The following is a 14959-nucleotide window of genomic DNA, read 5'->3' as shown; positions in this document are numbered from 1 at the left end:
TGTAAGTGATTAAAGGGGGGGATGGTCGCTTATTATCAGGCACCCACAGGCCGTGGCTCACAGCCAAAGTGACGCGGCAGCTCCAGCTGAAAGTGTCGGAGATCGCAACGATCGCAACAGCAAGAGGCAAAACATTAGCATTATGAAAAGGTCCAAGCCTTCTGGGGCAACGGGAAGGAAACGGAAAAAAGAACAGGAGGAATCGAAAGTCAAAGACAGAGGTAAGTCGGCTTGTGTAAAAAAAAAAATTCAGTATGTACTGTACTGTTAGACATTTGATTTTAAGCTAGCTAGCTAGCTAAGGAGGTAGCCATGATACAGCTTTGATGCCATGCTAGCAGCGAGCCTCTGATACAGAATGATAGATACAAATGATTTTAAGTTTTTATTTATGTGTTATTATTCCTATATAATCTTTTTGTAAATAATATCCTACTTTTATATTGTGATAGCTGTAAATTGATCCTCCAATAGTGTTTAATTTGTCAGCTAGTTTATTTTCACGGTCAACTTGTGTGTATATATATATATTTATTTTTCTGTTTATTTTCTATTATATTTTTTTTATTTTCTGCACTTTTTAATGTCTAATTATTGTGCAATGCTTTGTTTTATATGCTGATGTAACGAAATAATGTTAATGTTAGCCAGAAGAAAGCTATCTGGATAACTGCTCCTTTGTATAAAGTGAGGCTGACCAACCAATATGGGCATGTGTTATTATTTAGTTGTTACTTATGTTTGCAAATGATCTCCTGGGGCAGCAGAACCTCACTTTTATATAGGCCAGTTGTGAACTTGCATACAGCTGAGGCAGATTGCAGCAGTTATTTTTGCCTGACTGTATATAAATGTTTTTGCTTGTAATGTGCTAATATCTACCCTATAAATGTCCAGCTGCACTTGAGAAATACCTCAAAAAGCCCCCAGTTGCTGGAGAAGGAACATCTGATCTCCCATGTACATCACACTCTGAAGAATGTAAGTTTTGCCAAACATTTATGGTCTCTGTGTAATCGTTCATACACTACTTTTTTGTCATTATTATTATTGTTATTATTATGATAAATAATGAAAACTGAAGCATGAATAACTTCTTTGCATGTTTGGATTGCCTGCCTGCAGGTGAAGGAATAACGAGCATAGTATGTGAGTCCACCATTGCAGCCCCCTCAGATCCTGCTGACTACCCAGGCCCATCTGAGTCCACCATTGCAGTCCCCTCAGATCCTGCTGACTGCCCAGGCCCATCTGCAGTCCCCTCAGATCCTGCTGACTGCCCAGGCCCATCTGAGTCCACCATTGCAGTCCCCTCAGATCCTGCTGACTGCCCAGGCCCACCTGAGTCCACCATTGCAGTCCCCTCAGATCCTGCTGACTGGCCAGCACTGAGTGATACAGTGAGGATGGAGTTAGTCAGACGTGGGCCATATCATTTAAAATCCGACTTCACTTTTCCTAAAAAGGAGGGAGGGAGAAGTTGCCATCATCACTACTTTTACAGAAGATTAGTGAATGGAGAGACAATCAAGAGGAGCTGGGTTGTGTATTCCAAGAAAAACAAAAGTATTTACTGCTTTTGCTGCAAGCTGTTCTCCCAAAAAGAGTACCAACTAATCAGCAGTGGACTAATTGACTGGAAAAATTGCACTGACAAACTAAAAACACATGAGAACAGCCCAGAACACTCTAGGCACATGACGTTGTGGAAGGAACTGGAGACTCGACTTGAAAAGGGCCTAACTATAGACAAGGTAGAAATGGCACTTATGGAGGCTGAAAAGAGGAAGTGGCGTGAAGTCCTGACCAGGTTGGTGGCAATAATTCAGTTGTTGGCAGAGCGAAATATTGCCTTTAGAGGGACGACAGAAACACTTAACCAGCCAAATAATGGCAACTTCCTGAAGGAGGTAGAGCTCATGGCGAAGTTCGACCCAGTCCTCAAACAGCATGTTGCTGAGGTCCAAAGAGGAACCACCAATATTTCCTATTTGGGAAAAAGAATTCAAAATGAACTGATAGATTGCATCAGTGGGAAGATTGGGGACCATATGGTCAAGGAAATCAAACAATCCAAATACTTTTCAATTATTTTGGATTGCACCCCAGATTTGAGCCATACAGAGCAACTATCAGTCATTATTCGACTAGTTACAACCCAGGACACGCCCCAAATAAAAGAACATTTTATGGGGTTCCTTGAGGTAGAACAGTCCACTGGAGAAAGCCTTTCAACCCTGATTCTAAAGAGATTAGAACAGCTTGATATCCCTTTTGAAGACTGTAGAGGGCAGTCTTATGACAACGGTGCAAATATGAAAGGAAAGAGGAAAGGAGTCCAAGCCAGACTCGTTCAAATCAATCCAAGGGCTTTATTTGTGCCATGCGGAGCACATACATTGAACCTGGTGGTAGCTGATGCAGCAAAAAGCTCTGCAGAAGCCACTAGCTACTTTGGCTACCTGCAGAAGCTTTTCACACTCTTCTCTGCCTCCACTCAGAGATGGTCCATCCTAAAAAGCCATGTGAACATCACATTGAAATCATGGTCTGATACCAGATGGGAGAGTCGGATCAACAGCATAGAGGCTGTAAGGTATCAGGCTGCAGAAGTCAGAGATGCACTTCTAGAGGTGAGGAATAAAGCCACAGATGGAGTCGTAAAAATTGAGGCACAATCTTTGGCTGAAGAGGTTAGTTCATACCGCTTTGCAATATGCACTGTGGTATGGTATGACATCCTGACCAACATCAAACATGTCAGCAAAATGTTGCAATCAGTGTCAATGCAGCTGGATATTGCTGTTGACCTCCTGAGAAAAACAGAAGTTTCTTTGGTCAGCTACAGAGGCAATGGATTTGCTTCTGCCCAAGCATCTGCCAAAGACATCTGTGGCCAAATGAATGTGGAAGCTGTTCTCAAGCAGAAGAGGCTGAGATCAACCAAGAGACAGTTCTCCTATGAGTCCCAGGAGGAGCAAGTGAGTGATGCACTAAAGAAACTCGAAGTTTCTTTTTTCAATATGGTGGTGGATGTTTCCATTGCATCACTGCAGGAGCGATTCAAGGCCTTAGGTGAAGTAGAGAAAAAGTTTGGGGTGCTACTCAACTTCCCTGACCTGCCAAAGGAAGATCTGACGAAGCAGTGTGAAACACTCAGCAACACCCTGAGCTGGGGTGGGCAGTCAGACCTGGATAAGAGGGAACTTGCATTGGAGATGCAGAATTTCCCAGCTTTGCCAAAAGCCAACATGACTACCCTGGAACTTCTGACTTTCCTACAGGAGAAGAAAATGAACGAAGTGTATCCAAATATGTGGGTGGCCCTCAGGATCGCTGTCACTATTCCAGTGACAGTTGCTGCTGGGGAGAGGAGCTTCTCCAAATTGAAGCTCATTAAAACATACCTGAGGTCGTCAATGGCTCAAGAACGCCTCAATGGATTAGCTTTAATAAGCATCAATCGCAAGGTTTCGGGGCAAATATCATTTGACGACACAATAAATGAATTTGCAGCAAGGAAGTCCAGACGTGTCCGACTTTAAGGATGTGGACTAATTAAAGGACACAATAACATAGCAGAGACTTGTTGTTCTGATTGCCTGTTTCATTTGATTTATAGTGTGTGTAATGTTGTTCATTATCTTAATTTATTTGCAATAACCTCAGTTGTAAGAGCTCCGTTCGCTATATTTTTGTCCACGTTTGCACTTTCTTTTCTTGAAGTTTTAAGAGAAGCTACTTTTGTTTGATGAGTGATTTTCATTTAATAACTACAATAATAATAATAATAAGGATAAAATAAATAAAAAATATGTTACATTTATTTGTTATTGGCTGTGGGTTATTGGTTATGTTCACATACTTATTTGGTTATTAAAATGTAAACCGATCTTTTTCATATGGGTGTTTAGAGTTGTACCCCTAGATCTAGTCTCTAGTAATTCTGCTCAAAGTGCACCAGATTGAAGCATTTTACTTTAAAATGTTAAGACAAATCTTTCCGAAGGGGGCATACCCCCGGACCCCCCTAGAGGATGTGACATCCACCCCCCAATTAAAAAATGTTCATACAATAATGAATACATTTGAAACCTTCTTTATGTATATTACCTATGTCAATAAGTTTCAGTTTTTGTAGTGTATTGGTCTTTTGTAGAGATTTTTCATTTATTCTTTATATATTCTATTGTGTATTGCTTGGAGGCGGGGGGGGCACCAAATCATAATCTCGCCTAGGGCACCAAAATGTCTAGGGCCGGCCCTGGATAGACCCCACCACTTTACAACGCCAGAAAGCTGCGTTGGCCTGTAAAAGGATAAGGGGTAGGCACACGTACGATCTTATTGCTAGTGAGATTGACCACATTCACTCTTTGTATGGAGTGTCAACAAAAGTTACCTCCACGGTTACTGATAACGGCTCTAACTTTGTGAAAACCTTTGCCATGTATCAACCGGAATCGCTCTCTGACGACGATAAATTGGCACTTTGAAACATATCTTTGTTTTTGTATAGACCACATTGCTTAGCAGAGTTCAGTGATGCAAATGCATGTCAAGTTGATCAACAGATTGTATTATTCTCCAATGCAATAACAGTACTTAAATGAAGGCTATAAGGGCATTAATGGGAGCTTTTTTTTTTTGGGACCCCTTTTTTTAAGTAACTAAAACGTTACTTTTCACAGTAACGCATTACTTTTTGTTGTAGGTAATCAGTAAAGTAACTGAGTTACTTTTGAAATGAAGTAACTAGTAATGTAACTAGTTACTGGTTTTCAGTAACTAGCACAACACTGAATATTTGTAATAAAGATTTAATGTGACACATAAAATGGATTTGTTGATGGGAATTAATGTGAATAAATTAACTCTAGGTTAACGGTACTCTTGCTATCACTACTCACCGACACTATAAACCTTGTCCCTCATGCTAGCCTTGACAACACCGGTAAGCACACCTTCATCTAGGCTGCACTATAACGTGTCCTGGCTTATAGTGGTTCTCTCCTCTGTCTACACTCTTCTTGTCATCTTTGTAAAATGATATCAGACTGGTAATTGACACAGCCATGACTTCTAGTTAAATTCAGTGTGGCAAAAAGTGAAAAGCTTTGTTAAAATATGCAAGCGCGCGAAAGTCAAATTCAGCTTTATTGTCAAAAATTCTACATGTGTTATACATCCAGAAATATTGAGATATCGTTTCCCACAGTGTGACATGTATACATAAAAGAAAACAAAAAGGGCCAAGATAACCGGGGTATACTGTTTAAAATGTTAATAATATATTTAAATTGTTCAAAGTGCAGTTTCAGTGCAAGTCAGCTGAAACGATCTTAAATTGGCGTGACGCTGAAGTCGTGCGACCCTGCTGCTGTAGTGGCTTGTAGTTCGTTTATAGCATAACGTTAGCATTTTGCTTCTGGCGACTAGATTTATGATTAAAAAATTATAAAAGTACGGTTGACATGTGGAGATTATCCGGCTGAACAAAACGTGATCCCTCTCTTAAATGTGTGTCAACCAAAGACCTTATTTCGAGCTAGTTTCCAAAATCCTATGGAGAATTTGCATGGGTTTTTGACGAAGGAACCGGAAGAAGTTTACTTCCGGGTTTAAGGACGCGCCACTGCGGCTCTCTATAAGGGCAAAGAGGCGGAGCCGAGGCGGGACCTGCTGCCACCGAGCTGGAAGTTCCAGAGCTAGCTGAAGCTAACAAGTTAAGCTAACGTGCTCCCCATCTGCACACTGCCGTGGCATTTTACGTTTCTAAGGTAAGCGGACATGAAACTATTCAGCAAAGCTATAAATAATAATCTAAGTTATTGAGTTTTTAGCACAATACTTCAGAATCTTAAAATCCCTTAACGTTTATATGCAATTGTGCTAGATTCAACACTGGAATCAAGCAAATATTAATATGTTTGCATGAAATATGTTCGTTTGTGGAAATCGGTGCATTCGATCAGCTGACTGTTTTTACAATAAAAGTAGTTGCTTAGTGTACTGGTCTTAAAATCTCATAACATCAGCTTTTAATTTTCCTCTTGGATGTTCTTCTTGACCCTCAGAGAAGGAGAAAATGTTGTGTCTTTCAGGCATGTCCTTTCCTAACAAAAATTACAGGAAACATAAAACATATTATTGCAGAACAAGTGTGTTATTTATGAAAGCGGTGTGTTTGTGTGTTTCAGGGCTGTAGATATAATTATTTTGTAATTGTAATGTTTTATTTTATTTCAACAGTGAGCTACAAAGACAATCAGATTATGAATGAAAAGTATGAAGTTCATCAACATTGAAATATATGTTATTATCAAAATAATATTTAACTGTTATCAAAACATAGTGCAACTGTAGAAGCTTGCTCTGTTGTCTCACTGAAAGAATAACTTTTACCACGTTTTTTACAGACAATATTGAGAGATAAATAGTAGCAGTTCTCACTATGTGTTAAATATCTTTGCCTTTAATACATTAAATTAGAAAGCTGACAAAATCATATTGCTTGTTAACATCTAAATGTAACTTTTTGCACAGAAAAAACCCAGAACTTCACTGATGTGTAGGTGATCTAGTATTGTTTAATGGAATGTATATCAGTGTATTAAAGTCAATACTTCATTTATTTAAACCAATATCTTTCTTGATTCTTTGTACAGTATGAAAAAAAGAGTCTTTGTACCTGAGCTGAAGTTCACTGCTGTGAGGAGTCCAGTTCTGTCTCTCACTCTCTGGTCCAGCCTGTATGCATCACCTGGACACCTTAAAGTTTAAACAAACAGATATGTATGTAAAGTACCATGTGTACAAACAATATAACTGATTCTCTTCTGTTGAACATGTTGGATTGTGTATTGTCCGAGTCAGGGTCCTTTTTATTTTACTGTAACTTTGGAAGTTGTGTTACCGATGCTTACTGTTTATTTGATACCCATTTGGTAATGCAATTAATAAAAACAACAAGGTTTGGGTTCGTTCTGCAGATGACTGTGATGTTAACGTGTAAGCTCAATAATGAACTCCAGCTCAACCAACCATATTGTAATATCTAAGTAATCATCTTGAAATATGACATTAATAATTGTAATATACACACATCTTATTGTGAGGTTGATTTCACATTCAGTGCATGACATTAAGGATTTTGGGAGATGGCTAATTTACAGATGGCCCTGAGCCCAATAGAGATTGCCCTGAAAAATGCGCGCGGATGAAATGACGCACGAAGGGTTTGGGGGGCCTCCCCCTAGAACATTTAGATTTTTGCAGGTCTTAGATGCTGTCTGGTGCATTCTATAGACTGAATTATAAGATGAACCACCACAATATTACAATTTCAATTGTATTCTTCATTTCACTTGTTTGTGTTTGCACGCTTGCATGCCCTGCATAGCTATAATAAATACTTAAGTTGTTGGTCAAGACACTTTCCATCTGTTGAAGGCAAATGCCTGCCCAGATGTAAAAAAGTAGAAAACATTACATGAAGTTATAACTGCCAAAACAAACATTATTTACGCTATTATGGCCCCTGTTAAAAATGTTTGTAATGTTATCTACTGTAAATTGGTCGAAGGAATGCCTCCTCATCCAGAAGCTGACCGAGCTGACCCGAGCAGCCGAGTGCATCCGCGAAGCACACACAATGGCGACGTCAGAGTTCCCGTTAGCAAGCAAATCTAAATCTCTTTGGTCAAAATGTCCGGTCAAAATAATTTCCCTTTAGCGCAATACCGCTTCAGTTGCGCCACTTATGTGACAGACAAAAAGAGTATGTGACAGACAAGAGTATTCAATTCTAATGTGTAACACTTAATGTGGAGAAAGAGATGTGCTGTATGGGTTGATTGTGCGTTGATCTGTTGCTAATGCCTCGGGGTTCCGGTGGGCATGTAAACAAATGCATAATGCTGCACTATACTTTGTGGCCTCACCCAGTTGCATAGCGACACTTATTGTTTAGGTCACGGTGTCTTTTAATTAGCAGGTAGTCCTATCATTAGCTAAAACTAGCTGGATCTGATCGATATGGACATAAACGCGAGTGAAGTCTAATCTTACGGGAGAGAGAGATCAGCTGCCGCTGACGAGTCGATACGCAGCTCTGCATGATCACATGCAGCGGTGAGCGGAACAAAACACACACTTCAGGTTAGAATATCACACGTAGCTATTTTAATTAAACTACCTAAACTAGTTATAGATATGTTTAGTTTTACTGTCGGGTCACTCATTACTGGATCCGCGAGCTGCATGATACTGGTATAATACAGATGTAGCACTGAATTTCGGACTCCAGCTTACAGCTTCCTGCCTACTACCTGCCAAATACCAGTATAGAGGAATGTTAAGCCCTCCCACTCTTTTCCAAGAGGGCGTTGCCAGATTTTCAATTTCAGGTTTTAACCAGGAGATGGCGCTTCATTCACAAATACAGAAAGACAAGTTTCATGGACTTTCAGTTGTGTTTTGAAGAGCATTTGAACACATCAATATTTTAGATCAACTAAAGTATATCTAATCTTGTAATTCAATAATATATAGTCTTTATATATTAAATAATCATAATGTAAATGTTTACATTACACTTCTTTATTTGTTATGCTCATACTTTAACCTTTACAATCGTTTGCTTTAATATGCAGTATATTTTTGTGTTTGCTTCCTCCTGCTCCCTTTCGGACACATACTGTATGATTTATTATTAATATGAAGATATTATTAAGATAAGATAAGATGTTACTTTATTGATTGAACATTTTAGTTTAGAATACAGCTGTCCCACGGTAATTCAGAAGGCTCACAGGTCACATTCCGACCATTATTTAAAACAATAGGTGCTTTCACACCGTCTACAGTTTGATTTGTATAGAGGGAGCTCTGTCAGTTTTCAAATAACCATTTGCTTTCGGGGAGCCCTATTTTTCAGAGCACATCCTGCTACTAAATATGTCACATGCACTCTCTGTTGACATGCACGCTCTGTTGCTATAAAAACACTCTTCTACTAATACAGACGGTGTCACTATGCCGGCGGATGTGGCCGTTGTTGAAGCCTCTTCAGGCTCCGCATCGGCAGGACTCTCCCTCGGTGTGGAGCTGTCAAGCTCGACCCTAATGCCGCTTACAGTCGGCCAACTAAAAGTTGTTTTCCGTTCACGTTGTCATTTTTAGACTCCTTCGCTTCTTTGCTTGTGAATCCAAAAGCTGTGACGCTTGGCTGTTTTCGTTTTGCCATATTTTTTTATTACACAGCCAGAGTTAAAAACATATCAATATGAACATCTCAAATACCACGCCGGCATCACCGCCATAACCATAGCAACGTAAGTAAGAATGCAGCGCCGCCACGTACAGATGGCAACACCCAGACATATTCACAAATATAAAACAAATATTCAGAAACTAATGAACAATAACTATTATTTATTTTATGAACTGTTATTTACAGAAACTCAACATTTCTAATCTGTGTGACACAAATATGCACGATTGTTTTGGGCTCCCCCTATTTATCTCAAAGTCAGCCTTCAGGGGAGCTCCCTCCCTCTTCGGGGGAGCCAAGCTCCCCCTAGCTCCCCCCCATTTCGAACAGTGTCTGTGGCTGAATGGCCAGCGATTAGGTGCGGTGCATTTATCATAGGTGATCAGAGCTAACTGCCTGCCGTCAGATTTAATTTAAAAAACAGATCTGATTTTAAGACTATTTCTGCGCTCATAAAGAATGATAAGAATAAGAATAATGCGTATTGAACTGGTTTCATTAATTAGTGAGTTTATTTAACACTAGAACCGCCAATCGGGTCAATTTGTGTGATGTGTGTTGTGTGTGTGTAATGTAACTTTTTTTCAATAAAATATTAAAGTCTCCTAGTCCGTGACTTTTCCTGAAAGTGTGTTATGTAGCACCCTATGTTGTTAAAAATTGCATTCTAATAGCGGGATTTGACGGGTTTAGGTAGGCCTATACAAAAACCTCTGGCGGTTCTAGTGTTAAGGTAATTAGGTACAGTAGAAGCCCTTTTTTATCAGTAACGAATTTAGCAGTTGAACATAAAAGTCAACTAACTGAGGGTCACTTGCAATTACAGTGTTGTGTCTAACTGTAAGCTTGTCACTCAGAGTAACCTACCGTTAATTTAGCTGCTGGAGAAGAAAGATCAAGGGGGGAGGGGGGGAGAGAGCTGTGGGTGATGGGCCATTTGTTGTGTAAATACACAGCTGAGAGCTGCCGTTTCATTCAGACTGTTTAAAAAACGGTAACAACGGACTATTTTTCTTAGCGGATGCATGTCAATTTAAATCAATACATACAACTATTTTTTAAATCAATAAAAACATTTTCTAAATCCATAAAAGCATTTAAATTAATATTGGGAGTCATGTTGTTACTTTGTTGAGAATGTGGCCTTATGGGGAATGTTCCTTATGGGGAAAATAACACCCTTCATCCAGATGAGGATCCCTCCGCTACACTTTGGGATCCTGATCGACCGACGAAACTCCATTAAAATATACATATTTTTTGTGAATTACTGAGTTTAGGCACGTTAATAACGTTTTAATGAAGTTGAATACAGTATATTTATATGTGTCAGTGATTTCATGTCAATTCGGCGAACATAAACATAAATGATCGTGGTGAAGATGATGATTAAATTAGGATTAAAAATCGAGAGCCGGGCTGCATTTCCTCCCGTTCGTTTTTTTCGAATAACAAAATTATTTTGTTAAATAACAACATGGTGATGTTTTGTAAATGATTACATGTCTCTTATTTAGCACAGTAGTATGATATCCGTGACATATGGATCTTAACAAAGTTCCGCTGTACATCCAGCATACTGTATCTCACTTTATTTCACATGAGCTCCAGTGTGGAACCCCACTGCACCCCCTGGTGGATCAATGATCCATTGCAGCTGGCTTCATTATAATTACGTTTATCTATCACGGGGGCGGTCTCAAGTCAAGCTGGAGGTTTTCCCTTGAGCGAGGGCAGATCACGTACCAATCACGGCCCTCGTGTTTCAAACTGTCTGAAATGAATCGCTACATCTGTAGATTGCCCGATCGGGCAACCAGCAGGTGAGGCTTCATGGCCCGAGCTAAATATTCAACCCAGTCTCATGGCATTTCGTGTTCACCAACACAATTTTTAATCTATTGATTCGTGTTCACCAACACGATTTTCTCCTTTTTTTCGTGTTGCACAGCACGATTTTAAAAGCAATGTATTTCTACTGGTAATGTGTTTCGTGCCTGCAGCACGTCTTTTTCTCCGGTCGGGTCGTGGAAGACCGGAAGCTGTGTGGTTCATAAAAACATGTTCTTACTCAATATCCAGCCACAATTATTGCTTTTATTTTAAATCGTATAATTTCGGACTTTTGTTTCCGTCTGTGAGGAAAATAAATGGGGCTCAGAGCCTCAGAATACTGAAATCTGTATTTTTAAATCTTTCCTTCTAATTTGTTATTCTTTTCAAAATAACACACTGTTATTTACTCACTAATAACACACAATTATCCTTGCTTTTATTTATTGGTTTAATTCCATAATCTCTGGCTTTTTTGGCGTCTGTCAGGAACTGAATTTCAAAATAAAAATAACCGGAAACAGACGTAGGCCTCTAGGAGTTTAGGATGGCCGAAAACACTACACTACCCATAATCCCCAGCTATCGTTTAGGACTACAGTCCCCGTGATTAATCTTCAAGCACTGGGATTGGATGTTGGAGTGGCAGTGCGTCAAGGTTACGCCGAGCGTCAAACAGCTGTTTGAAATGGAACAAAACCACGCCAGACTATCCAAAACTGGAATCGAACACCCCCCCCCCCAGAACTACACATGCTGGCTATTGTGTTTCGCAAAATGTTCCATGGGACGTCTCTACTAAACGTTTTCGTTTTTCCCACAATTAGAAATTAACAGTATTAAACACATTGGTGTTTTCAAATGTAAAACATATAATTAATAAATGGGTGAAAATCGCTTGTGTCCATAATGCGCAGCATTAATATATACCCACGTGACAGCTCATTGTTACTTTGTAATTCTACTCCACAATTCAGAGGTTAACCTGATTGCCAAGTGCCAACAATCAGGAGAGATATTTGATAGTTGGTGCTTGAGAAGACTAAACATTTATCTGCAATTGACATGAATGGAAACGAGTAATAAAGTATATTCATTACTCGTTATTCTCTACTAATAGTTAATTAAAGACTGTATAATGGATATTTTGCACATCCCTTTCAAGATTTCAAGATTTTCAAAGGTTATTGACTTATCATATACACAACTACGGTGTATGCAATGAATAAAAATCTTGGGTCACAGGTTCCTCAACAGCACATTACAAGACATCTATCAATATGTGTTTGTACCTCCACCATTAAACTGTCATATTCTGCACATTTCTTATACTATCTACATACATAAGAGTATAATTAATATGTATAATATCAGATAAAATAAGTGCTTCAACATAGTTAACATTGCAGAAAAGCAATATATTAGACGTTAAGTACTTTGTCTTGCTTCATATTTATCTGTAGATACCCCCAAAGTTTTTTTCTTATTTAAAAGAGGACCTTAATCTAAAGTATTATTTAATGTTTAAATAAAGGTTAATTCGTTTTTCTGTTTTGCACCTCCTCCTATTAATATCTTTGTACATCCTGCTCTAAACTGTTTTATTGTAGAGATCACTTACAGTATCTTCTTGATTTTTTATATTCTATATTTCTATCACAGACCTTCTACTTTCCCCCTATGAAAGTATGTACTCTTAATATTTTTTTAATCAAATATAACACATAAAAACAATAATTAAATAACGTGCTTTAACCACTAGGCGGTGCACACAAGGTACACACAGCTATAATAACTTTGTATTATTAGTGTAGGACACTTATGTATGTACAACATCTGAAGATGTGTAGTTTTATTCATGTTTTCACATAATTTTATAGCATATTACTATACTATTTCAGACTCAGTATTTACATTCTTATATTCAAAGAAAATCAAAGTCCTTTTATATCAGCTGTGCACCGTTATGGTGTAAATATAACCTATCTACGAATTAGATCAAATGTAAAAGTCAGCAGAACTAGTGTTGATACTGCGAGGAGACGTATTGTGTGAAGAGAAATTGAAGATGTTGTTTAATTGTTGATATATTTATGATCCACGTTAAGTATTCAGTTTCGGCGGCATTTCTTCCAGTTTTTCCAAAGGTCTTCTCATCAGGGCTCTATAAATAAAGAACTACGGCAGATCTGTAATATGTAATGCAGCCGAACCGTGTATTACAATGCCGTTATGTGATGACTTTCAAAGAGAAAAGCAAGAACACTCGGAATTAAGTATTATTTTATTCTTTTAAAATGTTTTCCGGATTTCATATCATATAAACACCAAATCCCAGCATGCATTGCGGCAAAACCATCCAATCAGCAAGCTTAAACCATAGCTGAGGATCTTGGGTAATCGCTCGAAATGCCTACGTCTGTTTCCGGTTATTTTTATTTTGAAATTCAGTTCCTGAAGGACACCAAAAAAGCCAGAGATTATGGAATCAAACCAATAAATAAAAGCAAGGATAATTGTGTGTTATTGGTGAATAAATAACAGTGTGTTATTTTGAAAAGAATAACAAATTAGAAGAAAAAAAGATTTAAAAAATACAGATTTCAGTGTTCTGAGGCTCTGAGCCCCATTTATTTTCCTCACAGACGGAAACAAAAGTCCGAAATTATACGATTTAAAATAAAAGCAATAATTGTGGCTTGATATTGGGTAAGAACATGTTTTTATGAACCACACAGCTTCCGGTTTTCCACGACCCGACCGGAGAAAAAGACGTGCTGCAGGCACGAAACACATTACCAGTAGAAATACATTGCTTTTAAAATCGTGCTGTGCAACACGAAAAAAAGGGGAAAATCGTGTTGGTGAACACGAATCAATAGATTAAAAATCGTGTTGGTGAACACGAAATGCCATGAGACTGGGTTGAAATACTAGATGGCCCCGGGCCATCGGGCAGTCCTTAATGTCGAGCCCTGCACATACACTACTACTTCAACATTAGCTTGTCTACATACTTGAGCATAGCCAATTTAAATTAACCTTAGCGATGCATACAGTTCCTACCTACATAATAAAATATCTCTCTAAGTTACAAGGATGACCCTATTTTATCAACCTCAAACAGAAGCTGTTTGTTCAACAGTATTTTCCCAATTTACGCTTAACACTTCTCTATTTTGTTTTAACCTTTATATATACAGTCTATGATTTTAACTTGGAGGCTACGATTAGCATCGTTAGCACCGATGTAGCTACCACTCGCAACCTAAGCCCATTCATTACGTAGATTAAAATCATTAACACATAAATAAAGCACTCGAATTTCACTTACCGCAAAACCGCATTCATGCACCGTCTGTTTTAACCGCAGAGCGAGTCACAATAGCCCGATATATAAGCATGAAGAACAATCAACCACGGCCGGCTTCAAGTTGTGTTTCCTGTATGAGCTGAAGAGGCAGAGTCCCTGTAGCTAGCTTCACGGAGTGGCTAGCAGAGAGACAATAAGCTAGCAGCAGCAGTTACTTTACAGAGCCGTCACTCAATGTGACCACGCCCTAATTTATGCAAAAACGTTAAGACCTAATATAAATAAAAGGGTCGTGTTAGAAAACAATTCACTCACAGATCCATAATCATGAAGGTGGAATCTAACTATATCGATAATAAAATGTAGGGAGCCAGGGGTAGAAACATGTTTTTTTCTGCTGTATAATTGGGCATTTTAACATGGGGGTCTATGGAAATTGCTCCTTTCTGCAGCCATCGCCTATCGGCCAATATATGAACTGAAGTGTGTGTCACTTCTGTATTGGCGTCCCGGCTCTTCCCCAGAGTTTGCCGCTTGAG

General features: G+C 38.8%; 1 protein-coding gene and 1 long non-coding RNA gene across 2 annotated transcripts; one reads left to right on the top strand and one right to left on the bottom strand.

Moving 5' to 3' along the window:
- Positions 1–3701, top strand: LOC307014008 (zinc finger MYM-type protein 1-like). The gene is made up of 3 exons (XM_079641667.1): positions 1–221; positions 898–981; positions 1126–3701. The coding sequence occupies exons 1-3, from the start codon at positions 143–145 to the stop codon at positions 3543–3545; spliced, it is 2583 nt and encodes an 860-aa protein (XP_079497793.1). The 5' UTR covers positions 1–142; the 3' UTR covers positions 3546–3701.
- A 1560-nt stretch (positions 3702–5261) lies between these two features.
- LOC307017197 lies at positions 5262–14573 on the bottom strand. The gene is made up of 3 exons (XR_013802060.1): positions 14442–14573; positions 6692–6771; positions 5262–6116 (listed from the first exon to the last, which is right to left on the bottom strand). It is a non-coding gene; the product is annotated as an uncharacterized lncRNA (long non-coding RNA).
- Between the last annotated feature and the right edge of the window lie 386 nt (positions 14574–14959).

The sequence above is a fragment of the Notothenia rossii genome (genome assembly GCF_949606895.1).
Source record: "Notothenia rossii genome assembly, chromosome: 8".
In the NCBI taxonomy this organism is placed as follows: Eukaryota; Metazoa; Chordata; class Actinopteri; order Perciformes; family Nototheniidae; genus Notothenia; species Notothenia rossii.
This window is presented reverse-complemented; position numbering and strand designations above follow the sequence as displayed.

What these genes read in the sequence shown, in the direction of transcription:
- LOC307014008 (XM_079641667.1), top strand. Translation starts at nt 143, where the DNA reads ATGAAAAGGTCCAAGCCTTCTGGGGCAACGGGAAGGAAACGGAAAAAA. An exon ending in ATCGAAAGTCAAAGACAGAG is followed by an intron (nt 222 to 897) that starts GTAAGTCGGCTT and finishes ATAAATGTCCAG; the next exon opens with CTGCACTTGAGAAATACCTC. An exon ending in TACATCACACTCTGAAGAAT is followed by an intron (nt 982 to 1,125) that starts GTAAGTTTTGCC and finishes GCCTGCCTGCAG; the next exon opens with GTGAAGGAATAACGAGCATA.